This window comes from Rana temporaria, chromosome 4 (assembly GCF_905171775.1).
Source record: "Rana temporaria chromosome 4, aRanTem1.1, whole genome shotgun sequence".
In the NCBI taxonomy this organism is placed as follows: domain Eukaryota; kingdom Metazoa; phylum Chordata; class Amphibia; order Anura; family Ranidae; genus Rana; species Rana temporaria.
This window is the reverse complement of record NC_053492.1, coordinates 199,308,713-199,327,783: the sequence shown is the minus strand read 5'-3', so window position 1 is coordinate 199,327,783 and position 19,071 is coordinate 199,308,713. Positions and strand designations below refer to the sequence as shown.

Sequence of the window (19,071 nt, the reverse complement as noted above, 5' to 3'; positions counted from 1 at the left end):
CCGGAGGAAACACCAAGAACTGAGGTCTAGCAGGGGGAGGAGAGATTTTAAAGGCTGTGCAGTGTTTCCTAAGGAAGAGGAGGAGCCTATCTCTCAAGTTGTGGCTGTCCTGAAAGACGGATAGGGAAAACTAGGGTGGTCAGTAAAGACGTTGCCCATATAGTAAGCAATCATTTTTGTTGCCATTTCCATTTTTTAGATAACAGAATTTAGAAAAGATGTCCAGCTGCGCACTACCAATACCTCCACCTCTAGTTCAGTTTTACTGATAAGACCCTATATAAGCAATCTCAGATGCTGCTTGCCTAGGTTTCTCCTGCTGTGCACAAAAGGTGGCTATAACTTAGTACTCATCACTTCCACGCTTACCCATTCGTTCTACATAGTAATAAATAAACCTGGCTCCCCACCTTCTTCCTAGAGGAGTTCTGATTCTTCTCCTTGTCATTCTTTTCCTTCTCACTGTCTTTCTGTGTGCTGTTCTCCTCATTCTGATCATGATCCCCGCTGTCATCATCTTTCAGTCTGCAACACAAACAGTAATTATAGCATAAGGTGTGCTACCCACATACAATAACACTCTACTAAACACTGCTTATGTCTACCCTGCTAATGTAACACAACTATAATTTGGCAGTATGTGTTCCTCCAATGTGTAGGAGTAGGAATGAGAGTTCATACACTTTATCTGACAAGTGGCAAACAATGGATCAAACGTACTACCACTTCAACAAATAAAAAATGACAAACAGGCGTGTCCCTTATTGCAGATTAGACATCATAAGTGTCTGTCTTCTGTAAAAAAAAAAAAAAAAAAAAAAAAAAAAAAAAAAAAAAAAAAAAAACTTACCTGTCTATTTGCAATCTTCTTCAGAATGTATACAAGATACACACTTCAGTGCCAGGATGAACACCGCACGTTACATAAGTTACATCATCCAATCAGCCAATCAAAACAGGGAAAACCCAGCACATGGAAGTAGTTCTTGCAGACTTTAAAAGTGAAATCCCATCCTCCAAACCATATAGCAACTACTCTGTAGAGAAAAGATGGCTATACTTACCTATCCTAAGGGCGTTACGGTCTGGTCACATGATCAGCTCCCAGGACCGGCTTCAGGGGAAGAGACGAGAGCAGCAATGGCTGCTAACTGTTTTTATCTGCATTTGCGCAATATGGATTTTTAATAAAATGAAGAATTTTTAAGAGCAACAACCAAGTGCGGATCATCTTTCCTACAGTAATGGCTGCAATGCCTGAGCGGTGACATCACTCAGACTTACTATGAGGCTTCAGTCATTCCCTGCAATGACAGAACAGGTCTGACGGGAGATCACACAGATCATGTCTTTCGGCTATGCAGGAAGATGGATCTGTGTGTTCTCCCAGTCACACAGTCCCCCATACAGTTAGAAAACACACCCAGGGAACACAGTTTAACACTTGATCGCCCCCTGATGCAAACCCCTTCCATGCCAGTGTCATTAGTACAATAACAGTGCATATTGATTACTGTAATAATGTCACTGGTTCCCAAAAATGTCAGGTAAGTGTCCAATGAAGTGTCGCAGTCCCACCAAAAAATCCCTGATCGCCGCCATTACTAGTAAAAATAATTAAATAATAAAAATGACATAAATCTATCCCCTATTTTGTAGACGCGATAACTTTTGCGCAAACCAATATACACTTATTGGGATTTTTATTTACCAAAAAATATGTAGAATAACGTATAAACTGATAAATACATTTGTTAACTTTCTGCTTTAAAACATTTCCAAAAAAAAAAAAAGTAAATAAAATTTATACACACACACACACATTTTTTTTTTACAAAATTGTTGCTCTTTTTTGTTTATAGTGCAAAAAATAAAAAACGCAGGAGGTGAGCAAATACCACCAAAAGAAGGCTCTATTTGTGGGGAAAAAATAAAAAAACAACAATTTTGTTTGGGTACAGCATTGCACAAAATGGCCTGGTCAGGAATAAGGATGAGCTCTGGCTTGTTCGCATAGAACACATGCAGAGCCCACCAGGAAGTGTGCACGGCGCTGTGCTAATAACAGCCAGGGAGACATTTCACGATCCCTGCAGCCGAGCATCGGGACAATGTCTCCCTGGCTGTGATTAGCACAGCGCCGTGCTCACTTCCTGGCGGGCTCTGCATGTGTTCTATGCGAACACGCCGGAGCTCATCCTTAGTCAGGAAGTAGGCAAATCCTTCTGGGCTGAAGGAGTTAAAGACTTTACAGCAGGGGTGTCCAAACTTTTTTCAAAGAGGGCCAGATTTGATGAAGTGAACATGCGTAAGGGCCGGCCATTTTGCCTGACATTCTTTGAACCATTAAAATTTGGTCTATGTGTGTTCGTTCGAGCACCAATGCACTGCCCAACACAAATTCTCTTGCCTTTGTGGCTGTGTGTGGTGAAGAGATGAGCGTGGGCGTGTTATTTGGATATACCGTATTTATCGGCGTATAACACACACTTTAACTTTAGGAGGGAAGTTTCAGGGGAAAAAAAAAATTTAACAAAAAAACTAAAGCAAAATAAGGGTCATTGCCCATCAAAGCAGCCTAATCAGTGCCCATCTGCAGCCTCGCCATTGCCATGAATGCAACCTCTCCATTGCCATGAATGCAGCCTCAGAGCGAAGGGGGGGCAGGATGAGCACCAACAGATTACATACAGGAGAATCTCCCGTTTACACAGCAGCCTCTTTAATACAATTTCTCCTGCCTTCTATGATAGACAGAGGAGTCGTCCAATGGCAGCCCAGGAGACGGGACTTCCTATTACAGATGTCACTGAGTAAACAGGAGATTCTCCTGTATGTAATTTGACAGCACTCGATCCCCCTCTCCCTGTCCCCTCCGAGGCAGCGCCGAAAAATACAGTATATATCCAAATTACCAGGGGGGCCACATTAAACTGGAACAGGGGCCGCAATTGGCCCGCGGGCCGGACTTTGGACATGCCTGCTTTACAGTGTATGGCCAGCCTAAAGCTCACCACACACACACACACACACACACACACTACAATCCGATTGTACAATCTTTTACATCTACCATCAAACTTGCAGTGCAGGGGCCTGCCTGACTGGATACAAATTGAATAGTTTAGGTAGGTCCTCATATTACATAGTTTTGGCCAACCTATAGATGATTGTACAGAAATTGTATGGTCAGACTGTAATGTGTAGGGTAAGCCTAAAATGTATATGGGCCTCACAGACCTGCATAACAATAAAAGAAAAACAGGTCAGAATTGGCCTGGTTGGCAAGTGGTTAAAGAGCAGAAGCTTTGACTGTCTCTAAACTCCTCTATAAGTTTATGTGCGCACAGGCACACAGGCTTTTATTGAGGTGCGTTCAGGGTCTTTGGCACAAAAAAAGTCAGTTTCGGAGCAGTATGTGCATGAGGCCTAAACATTGCTGGATTCTACACTGACATTTACACATGTCTGGTGCTTCTTAGGTGCCTTTATACATCCTCTATACTCCCCTGCTGATAAACTGCTAAAAACATCCATGTGTGCATGGACATATAGGAGAACAGAGTAGAGCTGCACAAATAATAGTAAATAAAAATAAAATAAAGGCAGCCAGAAAAGTTTATCACAACATTGCTGAGAGATAAAAATAAACATTGGGGGTTATTTACGAAAGGCAAATCCACTTTGCTCTACAAGTGCACTTGAAATTGCACCGAAAGATTTACAGCGACTGCACTGAGGGGGAGATCTGAAATGAGGGGAAGCTCTGCTGATTTTATTATCCAATTGTGTGCAAGCTAAAATGCTGTTTTTTTACTTTCCTTGCATGTCCCCCTCGGATCTACAGCAACTGCACTTCCAAGTGCACTTTCAGTGCAAAGTGCATTTGCTAGTAAATAAGCCCCATTGTATCATTTGGTTCTTTTAGATCAAAGGGATGAGGTTCAGTCAGCAATTGAGGTCAGTTTAACCAAGACTACGCTTTTTTTCTGACACTTGTTGCTGACAAGTTAAAATTTGTATTTTTTGCTAGAAAATTACTTAGAACCCCCGGGAAAAAGAAAGTAAAAAAAAAATTTTAATAAATTATACACACACACACACACACATATACACACACACACACATATACACACACACACACATATACACACACACACACACATACATATACACACACATACATATACACACACATACATATACACACACATACATATACACACACATACATATACACACACATACATATACACATACATATACACATACATATATACATACACATATACATATACATATACATATACACATATATATACACACACATACATACATACACATACATACATACATACATACACCATAAAAAATAAAATGGTGGTCATTGCAATGTTTTATGTCACAAAGTGGAGTTTAACCACTTAAGGACCGCCTTACGCCGATATACGTCGGCAGAATGGCACGGCTGGGCACAATCACATACCTGTACGTGATTGTATAATGCCCAGCTGTGGGTCCAAAGCTCCATGACCGCTGCCGCGGGACTCGCGGACCCGATCGCCACTGGAGTCCCGCGATCAGTCCCCGGAGCTGAAGAACGGGGAGAGCTGTATGTAAACACAGCTTCCCCGTTCTTCACTGTAGCGCGGTCATCGATCATGTCATCCCTTTTATAGGGAATCACAATCGATGACGTCACACCTACAGCCACACCCCCCTACAGTTGTAAACACACACAACCCCTTCAGCGCCCCCTTTTGGGTAACTCCCAAACTGCAACTGTCATTTTCACAGTAAACAATGCATTTTTTTGCTGTGAAAATGACAATGGTCCCAAAAACGTGTCAAAATTTGTCCGCCATAATGTCAAAGTCATGGAAAAAAAAAAAAAAACGCTGATCGCCGCCATTAGTAGTAAAAAAAAAAAAATTAATAAAAATGCAATAAAACTATCCCCTTTTTGGTAAACGCTATAAATTTTGTGCAAACCAATCGATCAACGCTTATTGCGTTTTTTTTTACTGAAAATAGGTAGAAGAATACGTATCGGCCTAAACTGAGGGAAAAAAAATGTTTTATATATTTTTGGGGGATATTGATTATAAAAAATATTGCATTTTTTTTCAAAATTGTCGCTTTATTTTTGTTTATAGCGCAAAAAATAAAAACCGCAGAGGTGATCAAATACCACCAAAAGAAAGCTCTATTTGTGGGAAAAAAAAATACGCCAATCTTGTTTGGGAGCCACGTCGCACAATTGTCAGTTGAAGCGACGCAGTGCCAAATCACAAAAACTGTCCGGGTCCTTTAGCTGCCTAAAGGTCCGGGTCTTAAGTGGTTAAAAAGGAGTTTATGTCCTCTTCAAAAATGAAAAGTCAGCAGCTAAAAATACTGTAGCTGCTGACTTTTACTATTAGGGCACTTACCTGTCCAGGCATCCAGCGGTGTAGTCACTCAAGCCAATTCTTGGCTCTCGGATGCAGGCGCTGCCATCTCGGCTATGGGAAACTGGCAGTAAAGCCTTATAGCTTCACAGCCGGTTACCTACTGCTTACACGCAAATCGCCCACACTCAGGGCTGGCTTCAGGGGGGAAGGAGGAGGGCCGAACTTCCGGCTCACTTTGCCGCAGCAAACTAAGCCAGAAGTGGGAGCGGGTACCTGTCAATACCAGGGACCCCCCCCCCCCCAGCAAAAGGTGGCAAATGTGGCAGGAGGCAGACAAGCGAAGCTTCCTTTTTTGGGTGGTGCTCCGATTTAAGAGCAGAAAAACAAAAATGCCTGAAATCACAAAAACGTGGCAGCAGTGTGCATGAGGGAAGAAGCATGCATGCATATGGTGGTGAAGAAGCCTGAGTGCGGCCATGCTGCTGTATACAGTATGTGTGGCACCCGGGTACCAGAAAGCAGCGTGGATTTTACACCCCAGCACACAGGAGCTGAGAATTGTCTGTGTATATTAAGGCCTAGACCTTTATAATCTCAGCATTCCTCTCCTGGTCACAAACATAAGAGAGGACTAGAAACTCTATAGGAAATGATGATTACTATGCCTTCACCATACACCCTGACAAGTAGCATCTCTGCCTCCCCCATAGCGCTAGGTGGATGTAGTGCCTCCCATACACTTTAATAAGCCCTGACACCCCACCATAGTCTAACATGAGTACTTGTGGCAGCTCCATGGTAATGTGACAATGTTGTGATTCATTTCCTCAATACAACCACAACGATCGCTTTCCTCTCAGTGTACACAGTGCTGCGGCCTACACAGCCCCCCACATCTAATGGTTCCGCTCACACTGGGCGCCTCCTAGTATGAAGACATGTAGGAAGACAACGGCGGGGTCCCGAACTCACGCATCAAATTTGTTGTTCATCGTCTCTTTACTCTTCTTCTGGCCTCTTCCGCTTCCAGCACAACATTCCTCTGCACCCCTACCGTCGCTTCCTGGAGCGCTCCAGAACTTCGCTACTTATCATTTGTTTCTACCCGGACACATAAAAGCGATGCAACGTCATTGAAACGTGCCGTCCATATTGACTGTGGGCAAAATTCACACAGCCCATTGGTACTATGCGTGGAAAGTGTGGAGGAAAAGAGCAGAGATTGGTGCCCCTAGAAAACAATTGTTATTCCTGCAGTGTAATATTGAAAATAAAAGGCTGGATAGGTGTTTATGAGCAACAGCCCACATCTCATTCCAAAGCCCTTGATAGAGCGCATTCACACACAAGTTAACACGCATTGCAATGCATTTTTTAATTGTTCAAGTCATTTTTTTTTAGTTCTGTTGTTTTACCATACGGTGCAACACCTTGTGACATATTGCAGCATATTGAAAAAGAATTGCACTGCTCAAAAAATGAAACCAGGACAATTTTCTTCAGTACACAATAACACAGCGCAATGGTGAAATTCAAACACCAGAGTACTGCAATGTCAGGTTTAGGAATACATAATACAGGGGGCAGGTATGTGTAATGCAAAATAGTTCAAGGGTCAGGAGTGTGTAATGGACAGAATGCAGAGGTCAGGAGTGTGTAATGGACAGAATGCAGGGGTCAGGAGTGTGTAATGGACAGAATGCAGGGGTCAGGAGTGTGTAATGGACAGAATGCAGAGGTCAGGAGTGTGTAATGGACAGAATGCAGGGGTCAGGAGTGTGTAATGGACAGAATGTAGAGGTCAGGAGTTTGTAATTGACAGAATGTAGAGGTCAGGAGTGTTTAATGGACAGAATGTAGAGGTCAGGAGTGCGTAATTGACAGAATACAGAGGTAAGGAGTGTTTAATAGACAGAATGCAGAGGTCAGGAGTGTGTAATGGACAGAATACAGAGGTCAGGAGTGTGTAATGGACAGAATGCAGAGATCAGGGGTGTGTAATGGACAGAATTCAGGGGTCAGGAGTGTGTAATGCAGAGGATGCAGGGATCAGGAGTGTTTAATGGACAGAATGCAGAGGTCAGGAGTGTGTAATGGACAGAATACAGAGGTCAGGAGTGTGTAATGGACAGAATGCAGAGATCAGGGGTGTGTAATGGACAGAATTCAGGGGTCAGGAGTGTGTAATGGACAGAATGCAGGGGTCAGCAGTGTGTAATGGACAGAATGCAGAGGTCAGACGTGTGTAATGGACAGAATGCAGAGGTCAGGTGTGTTTAATGCAGAGGATGCAGGGGTCAGGAGTGTGTAATTGACAGAATGCAGGGATCAGGAGTGTGTAATGGGCAGAATCCAGAGGTGAGGAGTCTGTAATGGACAGAATGCAGGGGTCAGGAGTGTGTAATGGACAGAATGAAGAGGTCAAGAGTGTGTAATGGGCAGAATGTAGAGGTCAGGAGTGTTTAATGGACAGAATGTAGAGGTCAGGAGTGTGTAATTGACAGAATACAGAGGTAAGGAGTGTTTAATGGACAGAATGCAGAGGTCAGGAGTGTGTAATGGACAGAATGCAGGGGTCAGGAGTGTGTAATGGACAGAATGAATAGGTCAGGAGTGTGTAATGGGCAGAATGTAGAGGTCAGGAGTGTTTAATGGACAGAATGTAGAGGTCAGGAGTGTGTAATTGACAGAATACAGAGGTAATGAGTGTTTAATGGACAGAATGCAGAGGTCAGGAGTGTGTAATGGACAGAATGCAGGGGTCAGGAGTGTGTAATGGACAGAATGCAGGGGTCAGGAGTGTGTAATGGACAGAATGCAGAGATCAGGGGTGTGTAATGGACAGAATGCAGGGGTCAGCAGTGTGTAATGGACATAATACAGAGGTAAGGAGTGTTTAATGGACAGAATGCAGAAGTCAGGAGTGTGTAATGGACAGAATGCAGGGGTCAGGAGTGTGTAATGGACAGAATGAATAGGTCAGGAGTGTGTAATGGGCAGAATGTAGAGGTCAGGAGTGTTTAATGGACAGAATGTAGAGGTCAGGAGTGTGTAATTGACAGAATACAGAGGTAATGAGTGTTTAATGGACAGAATGCAGAGGTCAGGAGTGTGTAATGGACAGAATGCAGGGGTCAGGAGTGTGTAATGGACAGAATGCAGGGGTCAGGAGTGTGTAATGGACAGAATGCAGAGATCAGGGGTGTGTAATGGACAGAATGCAGGGTTCAGGAGTTTGTAATGGACAGAATGCAGGGGTCAGCAGTGTGTAATGGACATAATGCAGAGGTCAGGAGTGTGTAATGGAAAAAATGCAGAGGTCAGACGTGTGTAATGGACAGAATGCAGAGGTCAGGAGTGTGTAATGCAGAGGATGCAGGGGTCAGGAGTGTGTAATTGACACAATGCAGGGATCAGGAGTGTGTAATGGGCAGAATCCAGAGGTCAGGAGTGTGTAATGGACAGAATGAAGAGGTCAGGAGTGTGTAATGGACAGAATGAAGAGGTCAGGAGTGTGTAATGGGCAGAATGCAGAGGTCAGGAGTGTGTAATGGACATAATGCAGAGGTAAGGTGTGTGTAATGGACAGAATGCAGAGGTCAGGAATATGTATTGGACAAAATGCAGGGGTCAGGAGTGTTCTTCCTCTCTATCCCAGCACAAATCCTCCCTCCAGAACAAATCCTACTCCAACCTCCCCACATCCCTCCCTCTAAGTGTAAATCCTCTCTCTCTTTTTCCCCCATCCCGCCTCCCAGCGCAAATCCTCTCTCTCCTTTCCCCATCCCCCTCCCAGCACAAATCTTATCTCTCCTTTCCCCATTCCCTCACCCACTGCAAATCTTCTCTCTCCTTTCCCCCTCCCAGTGCAAATCCTCTCTTTCTCCTTTCCCCAGTTTCCCTCCTAGTGCAAATCCTCTCTCTCCTTTCCCCCTCCCAGAGCAAATCCTCTCTCTCCTTTCCCCATTCCCCTTCCAGTACAAATGCTCTCTCTCCCTTCCCCATTCCCCCTCCTAATGCAGATCCTCTCTCTCCTTTCCCCCTCCCAGTGCAAATCCTTTCTCTCCTTTCTTCATTCCCCTTCCAGTACAAATGCACTCTCTCCTTTCCTCATTCCCCCTCCTAATGCAGATCCTCTCTCTCCTTTCCCCCTCCCAGTGCAAATCCTCTCTCTCCTTTCTTCATTCCCCTTCCAGTACAAATGCACTCTCTCCTTTCCTCATTCCCCCTCCTAATGCAAATCCTCTCTCTCCTTCCCCCCTCCCAGTGCAAATCCTCTCTCTCCTTTCCCTATTCCTACTTACAGTGCAAATCCTCTCTCTCCTTTCCCCATCCCAGTGAAAATTCCATCTCTCCTTCCCCCCACCTCCTTCCCAGCACAAATCCTCGCCCTCCTTTCCTCATTCCCCCTCCCATTGCAAATCTCCTCTCTCTTTCCCCCATCTCCCCTCCAGCAAAAATCCTCCCTCTAATTCCCTATTTCCCCCATCCACCCTCTAAGCACAAATCCCCCCCCCCAGCACAAATTCTCTCCCTCCTTTCTCCATCCCAGCACAAACCCTCTTTCTCCTTCCCCCCTCTCAGCATAAATACTCTTCCCTTCGCTTCCCTTCCCAGTGCAAATCCAAAACCAGCCCCTACTTCTACTAATGGGAAAAATAATTCAAGCGACAAAAAAATGAACAGTAGTCCTCTCTCTCCACTTCCTGGCCGTGAAGCACACAGGAAATGTTAAACCGTTGCTGTCCGGAGCTTAATGCCGCAGCGGCATTGTTGTCAGCAGAGTCTCTTCAATTAGGCGGCCGCGAGGCCCCTGTGTGGGCGAGGCCTTAGGCGATCGCCTTATTTGCCTAATTAGAGAGCCGCCTCTGGCCACTTCCACTGTTACCACAATTTGGCCACAACCAACATTAGATGTCTCTGGATTTAATTTTGAAAATCTGGTCCCCCCATGCTATACAGCTGTAGACTTGTGTAGCACCCTCTAGTGTGTGCTATTAGAGTGAGAGTAGGCAAACTATAGTATGACTCATGCTTAGCCTGTGAGTCTGTAATTGGGTCAGGGTCATTGAGGTTAGGCTGGATAACTCATACGGACTGCCATTTGGTGCCTCCCCCTGGATTTGGAAAGTTGGAGAACATTCTAAATACTAGTGGGTGGAGGTGAGGAGGGGTTGTTCTGCATATTTGGGGGCCCTTGGCAAGTGGGCTTGGCAGGGAGCTAAGGAGCCTTTAAATAGACATGGGTCTTGCCAGCAGGGGAGTCGGATGGAATATGGAGATGCAGTGCTGTCGGTGGCCCTCGAGGGACCCCTGCTGGGGGAAGGGGGTTTACCTCGGGCTGGAGCTTGGGGGGGCTGGTCTGGAAGGAGCCTACCAGAGGAGGACGTTGGAGGAAAACTTTCCAGAGATGCAGCAGAAGCAAAAAGAGACAGAGTGAGTAGATCAGCATGGCAAAGGGACAGACAAGAGGAAAAACTGCCAGCTATAGCAGGTCTCTTTTAGCGGTGTGCCAAGTCTTCATCTAACCTTTTCCTGGGAAGTTTCCACTGTGTGTGTCTGTCAGTCCCGTAGACTGGGAAGTAGACGTGTGGTTTGTTTCCTTCTGAATGGAAATTTGGACAAATGAAGTTGAATTTCTGAATTACAACAGTAATGAATTTAAACGAATCCGAAATAACAAAACCAAATTTTGGACGAAATTCAAATTCAAATAGTTTTCAAATTGAATTAGAATCGTTTTTGAATAGAATTTAAATAATTTTCTAATCAAATTTCCAAAGAAAAGAAAATATAAAATAAAAGAATAGAAAAGAATATAATAGAATAAAAATAGATTACTAAATAAAAGAATAGAAACAAATTGAATCGATAAAAAGGGATAGAATAGAACAGAGTAAAACAGAACAAAATAGAATATAAAATAAAGGAATAGAATAGCATAAAAAAAGGAATAGAATACAATAGAAAGAATATAAATTTAAATTTCAAATAGAAAAAAATCTAATTTGAATACAGTAGAAAAGAATAGAATAGAAAATATAAGAATTAAAAAAACAATAAAATAGAATAGTAAGGATATAACCATTTCCCAAAATTCAAATAAAATTAATTTGAATTCTAATAGAAAAGAATAGATTAAAATAGAATAGAAAATAAAAGAATACAATTGACTAGAATAGAAAAGAATAGATTAAAATAGGTAAAAAAAAGTATAGAATAGAAAGAATATAACCATTTTCCGAAATTCGAATTTCGAATAGAATAAACTTGAATTAGAATAGAATAGAATAGAATAGAAAAGGATATAATAGAAAATAAAAAAATAGAAAATAATAGAATAAATAATAGAAAAGAACAGAATAAACTATTCTATTCTATAATCTTCGATTTCAAATGGAATTTGATTCAAATGCAATTCAAAGGGAAATTGAGTCGAATTCGAATGAAATTCAATTTTTTTTTATTGATTTGAGTTCAAATAATCAAAACAAATTCCAAAAACGAATGAAACAAATCTAACTAAACAAATTTTTGTAAATAAGAAGTGAAACAAAAGGAATTTTTTCATTCTGCACATGTCTACTGGGAAGAAGAAGCAGCCAGGTGGGCTGGTGAAGTGGCAGCCAAGTGGGCTAGCATTTCTGCAGGGAATAGAGCTGGGACCAGTGTCTACAAGCAAGCATTAGGCGATGCAGGATGCAGTTCACTCCACATGTGCTATTTTCCACAAGGACTGGGAGTTCCTAGCATGCAATTGGTTGTTGCTGAGCTATTGATAAGACTGTTAGTTCCCAAGGGGGTGAACTCCATAGAGCTGTGCAAAGATGCAAGATTTGCGCAGGAGGAAAAAGTGGAAACTGTAAATAGGGGGGAAGCTGTCTCTAACTCCATCCAAGTTATCCCCTCAATAAAACAAAAAAGAAAGCTCATGGGCTGTTCTTCTGTGTCTGGATGCAAGTTGAAAATGCTAAGTGACTGGCTGTGCAGCAGTGGGGAACCCTGACATTAGCAAATTGTGAAACAGGTGTGCTTTAATGAAGATCATGCTTCATTGCCAATAGATATTGGGGCAGATCCACGTACAGCGGCGCATCTGTACGCCGGGCACAGCGTATCTAAGATACACTACGCCGCCGTAACTTATTTTTTTTATTTCGAATCCTCAAAGAATTCACGCCGTAAGTTATGGCGGCATAGTGTATCTTTGGCGGCGTAAGGGCGTGGGATTCAAATGGATGTAATGGGGGCGTGTTTTATGTAAATACGTCGTGACCCGACGTAAACAACGTTTTTTTTTAACTGCGCATGCGCCGTCCCTGGGGGGATCCCAGTGCGCATGCTCGAAATTTAACCGGAACAAGCCAATGCTTACGACGGTGACGTCATTCTACGCAAATTCCTATTCGCAAACGACTTACGCAAACAACGTAAAAAATTCAAAATGCGAGGCGGGAACGACGGCCATACTTAACATTGAGTACGCCTCATAACAGTAGCTTTAACTATACGCCGGAAAAAGGCGAACGCAAACGACTTAAAAACAATGCGCCGGCCGGACGTACGTTCGTGGATCGCCGTAACTAGCTAATTTGCATACTCAACGCGGAATTCGACTGAAACGCCACCTAGCTGCCGCCGAAAAATTGCAGCTTAGATCCGACGGCGTACTTAGACGTACGCCTGTCGGATCTAGCCGAGATGCCGTCGTATCTTGTTTTGAAGATACAAAACAAAGATACGACACGCATAATTTTAAATTACGCGGCGTATCAAGAGATACGCCAGCGTAATACCTTTGTGGATCTGCCCCATTGTTTTTACAATTTTCTTTGTGTTGTATCTCTCTTTTATTTTAGAGAAACCTGTATAGCTGCATTTTTATGACATGCTCGGTTGGTGTCTCTTACGAATGGTAATACATACTACTGCTTTTCCTAAGTATCGCCATGTGGTGGCACTGTCACCCCACTCCTCTGTACCTGTATAAATCACTGTTTCTCCATTTTATTATAGCTGTACAGTCATTTCTAATTATGGACAATATTTACCGCAATGTTCTAAGTGCAGGTCACTTTACATCAGCATTACACTTATCAGTGTAATCTCATTTAGTCTTTCTCAGTCTTTTTACCATAGAGAAATAACTTTCTGGTCTCAGGTAACCCTTGCTTTTGATTAATTAAAGCGGTTGTATAGTCATTTTTGGAACTTTTACCTATAATAAGGCTTACTTGTAGGTAAAAAAAATATCTCCTAAACCTTCTAAGGTAAGTATTTCATAATGAGCTAGTAGGCAGTGCATTTTGCGTTATAGGGTTAAAAAAAGTTCAGCGGGTATACAACGGCTTTAAGGGTGCACACCCTAATGCAATAGGCTGCGCACACCTATGCTTCACGTACCTCGTGACCAGGCCATAGATTTCAGTAATGAGGGTTGGGATCCGGTTGCTATTGGATACTGACCACTAGGGGGAGAGCCAGACAACGACCTCCTTGTTACCGGAGGACCTGTCACTTTACCAGGTACCACGCCATACGAAGCTTGTTCCTTCACATTACTTTTCATAGCAACTACATTCCTCTTCTAAGCTTGCTGAGTTAACCCTTTGTAGTTACTTCATACCGCTTAGAGCTTTACAGACCAGTTCCCTGGCTGGGAACACAGAGACAGTGTAACTAGCCAATCCGAGGGACTGGGTACCATGTGATCGCTGTGATTGGTCATCACAGCGATCACATGGTACTGTTTACAGTGTTGATAGTAATTGTGCATGGGGACAGAATGAATGGATCAGCAGCTGCCAATTAATTTATTCTGTTGCAGTGACAAATTAGTCATTTTTATTAAAGTGTTACTAAACCCACAACAGTAATACCAGTCTGTATATGCAGTAAAGCATGCTTGTTATACTCACTGTAGAACCTAAGGGGTTAATCATGCGCATTGTGTAAAAAGGCTGTTTCATCCTGTGTTCTTTGATCTGACCCTCCTTTCACAGTCCCCAATCCATCTACTGATAGAACAGAGCCTTGAGGACACTCTGCACATGCTCAGCTTGATGTGTATTACTAGAGGGGTAGATTCAGAGAGAATTTACACCGGCGTATCTATAGATATGCCGCGTAAATTCAAATCTGCGCCGGCGTATCTTCTTTCTGTATTCAGAAAGCAAGATACGCTAACATTAGCCTAAGATATGACTGGCAAAAGTCTCTTACGCCGTCGTATCTTAGGGTGCATTCCCACGCTGGCCGCTAGGTGGCGCTCCCGTAGATTATGCAAATTACCTAGTTACGCCGATTCACAAACGCACGTGCGCCCGGCGGTAGTTTTTTACGTCGTTTGCGTAAGTCGTTTTTGGCGTAACGTTGCTCCTGCTATTAGGAGGCGCAGCCAATGTTAAGTATGGACGTCGTTCTCGCTTCGAAATTTGAATTTTTTACGTTGTTTGCGTAAGTCGTTCGTGAATAGGGCTGGACGTAATTTACGTTCACGTCAAAACCAATACGTCGTTGCGGCGTACTTGAGAGCAATGTATACTGGGATATGTACACGGACAGCGCATGCGCCGTTCGTAAAAAACGTCAATCACGTCAGGTCATAACACATTTTCATAAAACACGCCCCCCCTTCCACATTTGAATTACGCGGGCTTACGCCCGCCCCATTTACGCTACGCCGCCGCAACTTACGGAGCAAGTGCTTTGTGAATACTGCACTTGCTCCTGTAAGCTTCGTCGGTGTAGCCATATACTGACGAGAAAGGGTATTTAGCCGATTACAGTATATTTACTGAAATGATTGCATTCCAATGTTCTGTGTACTGTGGGAGACCAGATGTAGTGAATGCAGGGTCCTGGGTTTAGTAGCACTCACAGCATCTCCCCGCAGGGATGTAGTCCCAAGGGAGGGAGTGAGTACGCTGACTAACCCCCAGCCAGAGCGGCTCGGATGATGGGGGCAAGATTACTGAGGAGGAACAGGAAGTGAGAAATTCAGACAAAGAAAAAAAAAAATTAGAAGGGAAATGGAAGGAAAAGGTAAGTGAACCAACACTACACTAGCTTAAAGGAACCCTTTTAGAAAATAAAAAACGAACCATTACAACCCCTTTAACCCTCTCCTATACTCTCCTCTCCCTCACATGCTATCTTTAATACTGTCCCTAGTACCATGTCAATTAACCCCTCACCTCTCTTACCCTGCCCAACTCCTTCCTATGTGAATGCATACCCCCCAACTTTTTGAGATGGGAATGAGGGACACCTATCAGCAAAAGTATGCAGGTATAAGACACACCTCTTGCCACGCCCTCTTAAAGGAGAATTGTACAAAAAACAAGATTGGTTAAACACACAAGTGTTTTTTTTTTTTACCACTACTATTCCTTTATATTGGCTTTTGGAATTTACAAATGCAGCAATTTAGAAATCAGATGAAAGGTTTTGCGCTGGAAAACATTTTTTGATAGATAAGTAGTGTATTTTATTTACAACTATATAGATCAGACCAACATGAGGGACAAATGAGGAGAATGAGGGACAGAGGGACAGGGACAGTGCCTCGAAATCAGGGACAGTTGGAAGCTATGTGTATGACCTGTACATGAATGTATCTAGTAACTATTTTAGTAAATCAGTCTCATCATGTCATATTCTTGTTAGGAAAGGGTGGCTCTGCATTCCTTCTTCATTAGTCAGAGAAATCCAAAGGTTCCATAGGGTTGCATAGGTACAGCGCCCCTAGCGGCACTCGTGCACATCGCAGAAGTGTTGCCTATGGGGTCGCAGCTTGTACGGAAGGAGCGCCGTGTGATGTTATGGGCGGGGCACAGGCTGGCAGTTTGTGACAGTGTAGGCGTGGCCCGGGTCGGGTTAGCGTGTGATACTGTGGGCGGGGCCCGGACGGGTTAGCGTGTGATACTGTGGGCGGGGCCCGGGTCGGGTTAACGTGTGATGCTTTGGGCGGGGCCTAGTTAGGCTTCGCTGTGTTTTGACGTGAGATGGAAAGTGTCGGCGCCGGGTGGAGACATGGAGATCGGCGGCCTGCACCGGGAGCGATCTGAGGGGTGAGTGACAGGTCCGGGGAATGGCTGAGAGCTGGGGTGATTGTACACTGAGGAGGGATGGATACATGGGGGAGGGCGGCCTGCCTGCAATTTGCCCTTCAGGGTATTTAGCCGAGTGTGGTGACCCTGCCCCATGGGCCCCTTCTATAATGAGCCAGTGCAGACATAGCAACCAATTGGGTGCATGCTGGTTTCCTGTGCAGCACATGTCCTCCCTCTCCTCATCACCAGGTCAGAGGACACAGGACATTCCTGTCACTGCAATTCCTCACCAAGTCATTTCAAAGCATGGAAAAGGTAAACATTGATTTAGTGAGGTCCCATCTTAGTAAGTAATAGGAGTGTGATGGTACACCTCTGTACAGGGGGTTGGCGCTCTCCAGCTGTGACACCAAAATGCAAAGATCTAGGCCCTGTACAGTATAAGATCCCCGGCATTACATAACTCATCACCTAATGTCACCGGGACCCTTATGTGCCTTTATAAGATCCCCGGCATTACATAACACTCATCACCTAATGTCACCGGGACCCTTATGTGCCTTTATAAGATCCCCGGCATTACATAACACTCATCACCTAATGTCACCGGGACCCTTCTGTGCCTTTATAGGATCCCCATCATTACATAACTCATCACCTAATGTCACCGGGACCCTTCTGTGCCTTTATAGGATCCCCATCATTACATAACACTCATCACCTAATGTCACCGGGACCCTTCTGTGCCTTTATAGGATCCCCATCATTACATAACACTCATCACCTAATGTCACCGGGACCCTTCCTGCCTTTATAGGATCCCCATCATTACATAACACTCATCACCTAATGTCACCGGGACCCTTCCTGCCTTTATAGGATCCCCATCATTACATAACACTCATCACCTAATGTCACCGGGACCCTTCCTGCCTTTATAAGATCCCCGGCATTACATAACACTCATCACCTAATGTCACCGGGACCCTTCTGTGCCTTTATAAGATCCCCGGCATTACATAACACTCATCACCTAATGTCACCGGGACCCTTCCTGCCTTTATAAGATCCCCGGCATTACATAACACTCATCACCTAATGTCACCGGGACCCTTCCTGCCTTTATAAGATCCCCGGCATTACATAACACTCATCACCTAATGTCACCGGGACCCTTCTGTGCTTTTATAAGATCCCCGGCATTACATATCACTCATCACCTAATGTCACCGGGACCCTTCCTGCCTTTATAAGATCCCCGGCATTACATAACACTCATCACCTAATGTCACCGGGACCCTTCCTGCCTTTATAGGATCCCCATCATTACATAACACTCATCACCTAATGTCACCGGGACCCTTCTGTGCCTTTATAGGATCCCCATCATTACATAACACTCATCACCTAATGTCACCGGGACCCTTCCTGCCTTTATAGGATCCCCATCATTACATAACACTCATCACCTAATGTCACCGGGACCCTTCTGTGCCTTTATAGGATCCCCATCATTACATACCACTCATCACCTAATGTCACCGGGACCCTTCTGTGCCTTTATAAGATCCCCGGCATTACATAACTCATCACCTAATGTCACCGGGACCCTTCCTGCCTTTATAAGATCCCCGGCATTACATAACACTCATCACCTAATGTCACCGGGACCCTTCCTGCCTTTATAGGATCCCCAGCATTACATATCACTCATCACCTAATGTCACCGGGACCCTTCCTGCCTTTATAGGATCCCCGGCATTACATAACTCATCACCTAATGTCACCGGGACCCTTCCTGCCTTTATAGGATCCCCATCATTACATAACACTCATCACCTAATGTCACCGGGACCCTTCCTGCCTTTATAAGATCCCCGGCATTACATAACACTCATCACCTAATGTCACCGGGACCCTTCCTGCCTTTATAAGATCCCCGGCATTACATAACACTCATCACCTAATGTCACCGGGACCCTTCCTGCCTTTATAGGATCCCCAGCATTACATATCACTCATCACCTAATGTCACCGGGACCCTTCTGTGCCTTTATAGGATCCCCATCATTACATAACACTCATCACCTAATGTCACCGGGACCCTTCCTGCCTTTATAGGATCCCCATCATTACATAACACTCATCACCTAATGTCACCGGGACCCTTCCTGCCTTTATAAGATCCCCGGCATTACATAACTCATCACCTAATGTCACCGGGACCCTTCCTGCCTTTATAAGATCCCCGGCATTACATAACTCATCACCTAATGTCACCGGGACCCTTCTGTGCCTTTATAAGATCCCCGCCATTACATAACACTCATCACCTAATGTCACCGGGACCCTTCCTGCCTTTATAGGATCCCCAGCATTACATATCACTCATCACCTAATGTCACCGGGACCCTTCCTGCCTTTATAGGATCCCCAGCATTACATATCACTCATCACCTAATGTCACCGGGACCCTTCTGTGCCTTTATAGGATCCCCATCATTACATAACACTCATCACCTAATGTCACCGGGACCCTTCCTGCCTTTATAGGATCCCCGGCATTACATAACACTCATCGCCTAATGTCACCGGGACCCTTCCGTGCCTTTATATCTGATGATTGT

The 19,071-nt window shown here is 44.2% G+C and overlaps 2 protein-coding genes across 11 annotated transcripts in view; one reads left to right on the top strand and one right to left on the bottom strand.

The window, feature by feature from the left end:
- EIF4E2 (eukaryotic translation initiation factor 4E family member 2) overlaps positions 1-6,486 on the bottom strand; it is a 46,596-nt gene extending 40,110 nt beyond the window's left edge. The window contains exons 1-2 of one of the 3 annotated variants that reach the window (XM_040349676.1): positions 6,363-6,486; positions 411-525 (exon numbers count right to left, since the gene is read on the bottom strand). In XM_040349676.1, coding sequence (XP_040205610.1) covers positions 411-525; positions 6,363-6,382 — 135 coding nt within the window. In that variant the 5' untranslated portion in view covers positions 6,383-6,486. The remainder of the gene's footprint in view (positions 1-410; positions 526-6,362) is intronic. The other 2 variants (XM_040349677.1, XM_040349678.1) reach the window with 2 other exon arrangements.
- Positions 6,487-16,355: 9,869 nt separating this feature from the next.
- RUBCN (rubicon autophagy regulator) overlaps positions 16,356-19,071 on the top strand; it is a 62,092-nt gene continuing 59,376 nt past the window's right edge. For 7 of the 8 annotated variants that reach the window (XM_040349675.1, XM_040349674.1, XM_040349669.1 and 4 more), the window contains exon 1: positions 16,357-16,462. In XM_040349675.1, coding sequence (XP_040205609.1) covers positions 16,425-16,462 — 38 coding nt within the window. In that variant the 5' untranslated portion in view covers positions 16,357-16,424. Of the gene's footprint in view, positions 16,463-19,071 lie in introns of all 8 variants that reach the window. The other variant, XM_040349668.1, reaches the window with a different exon arrangement.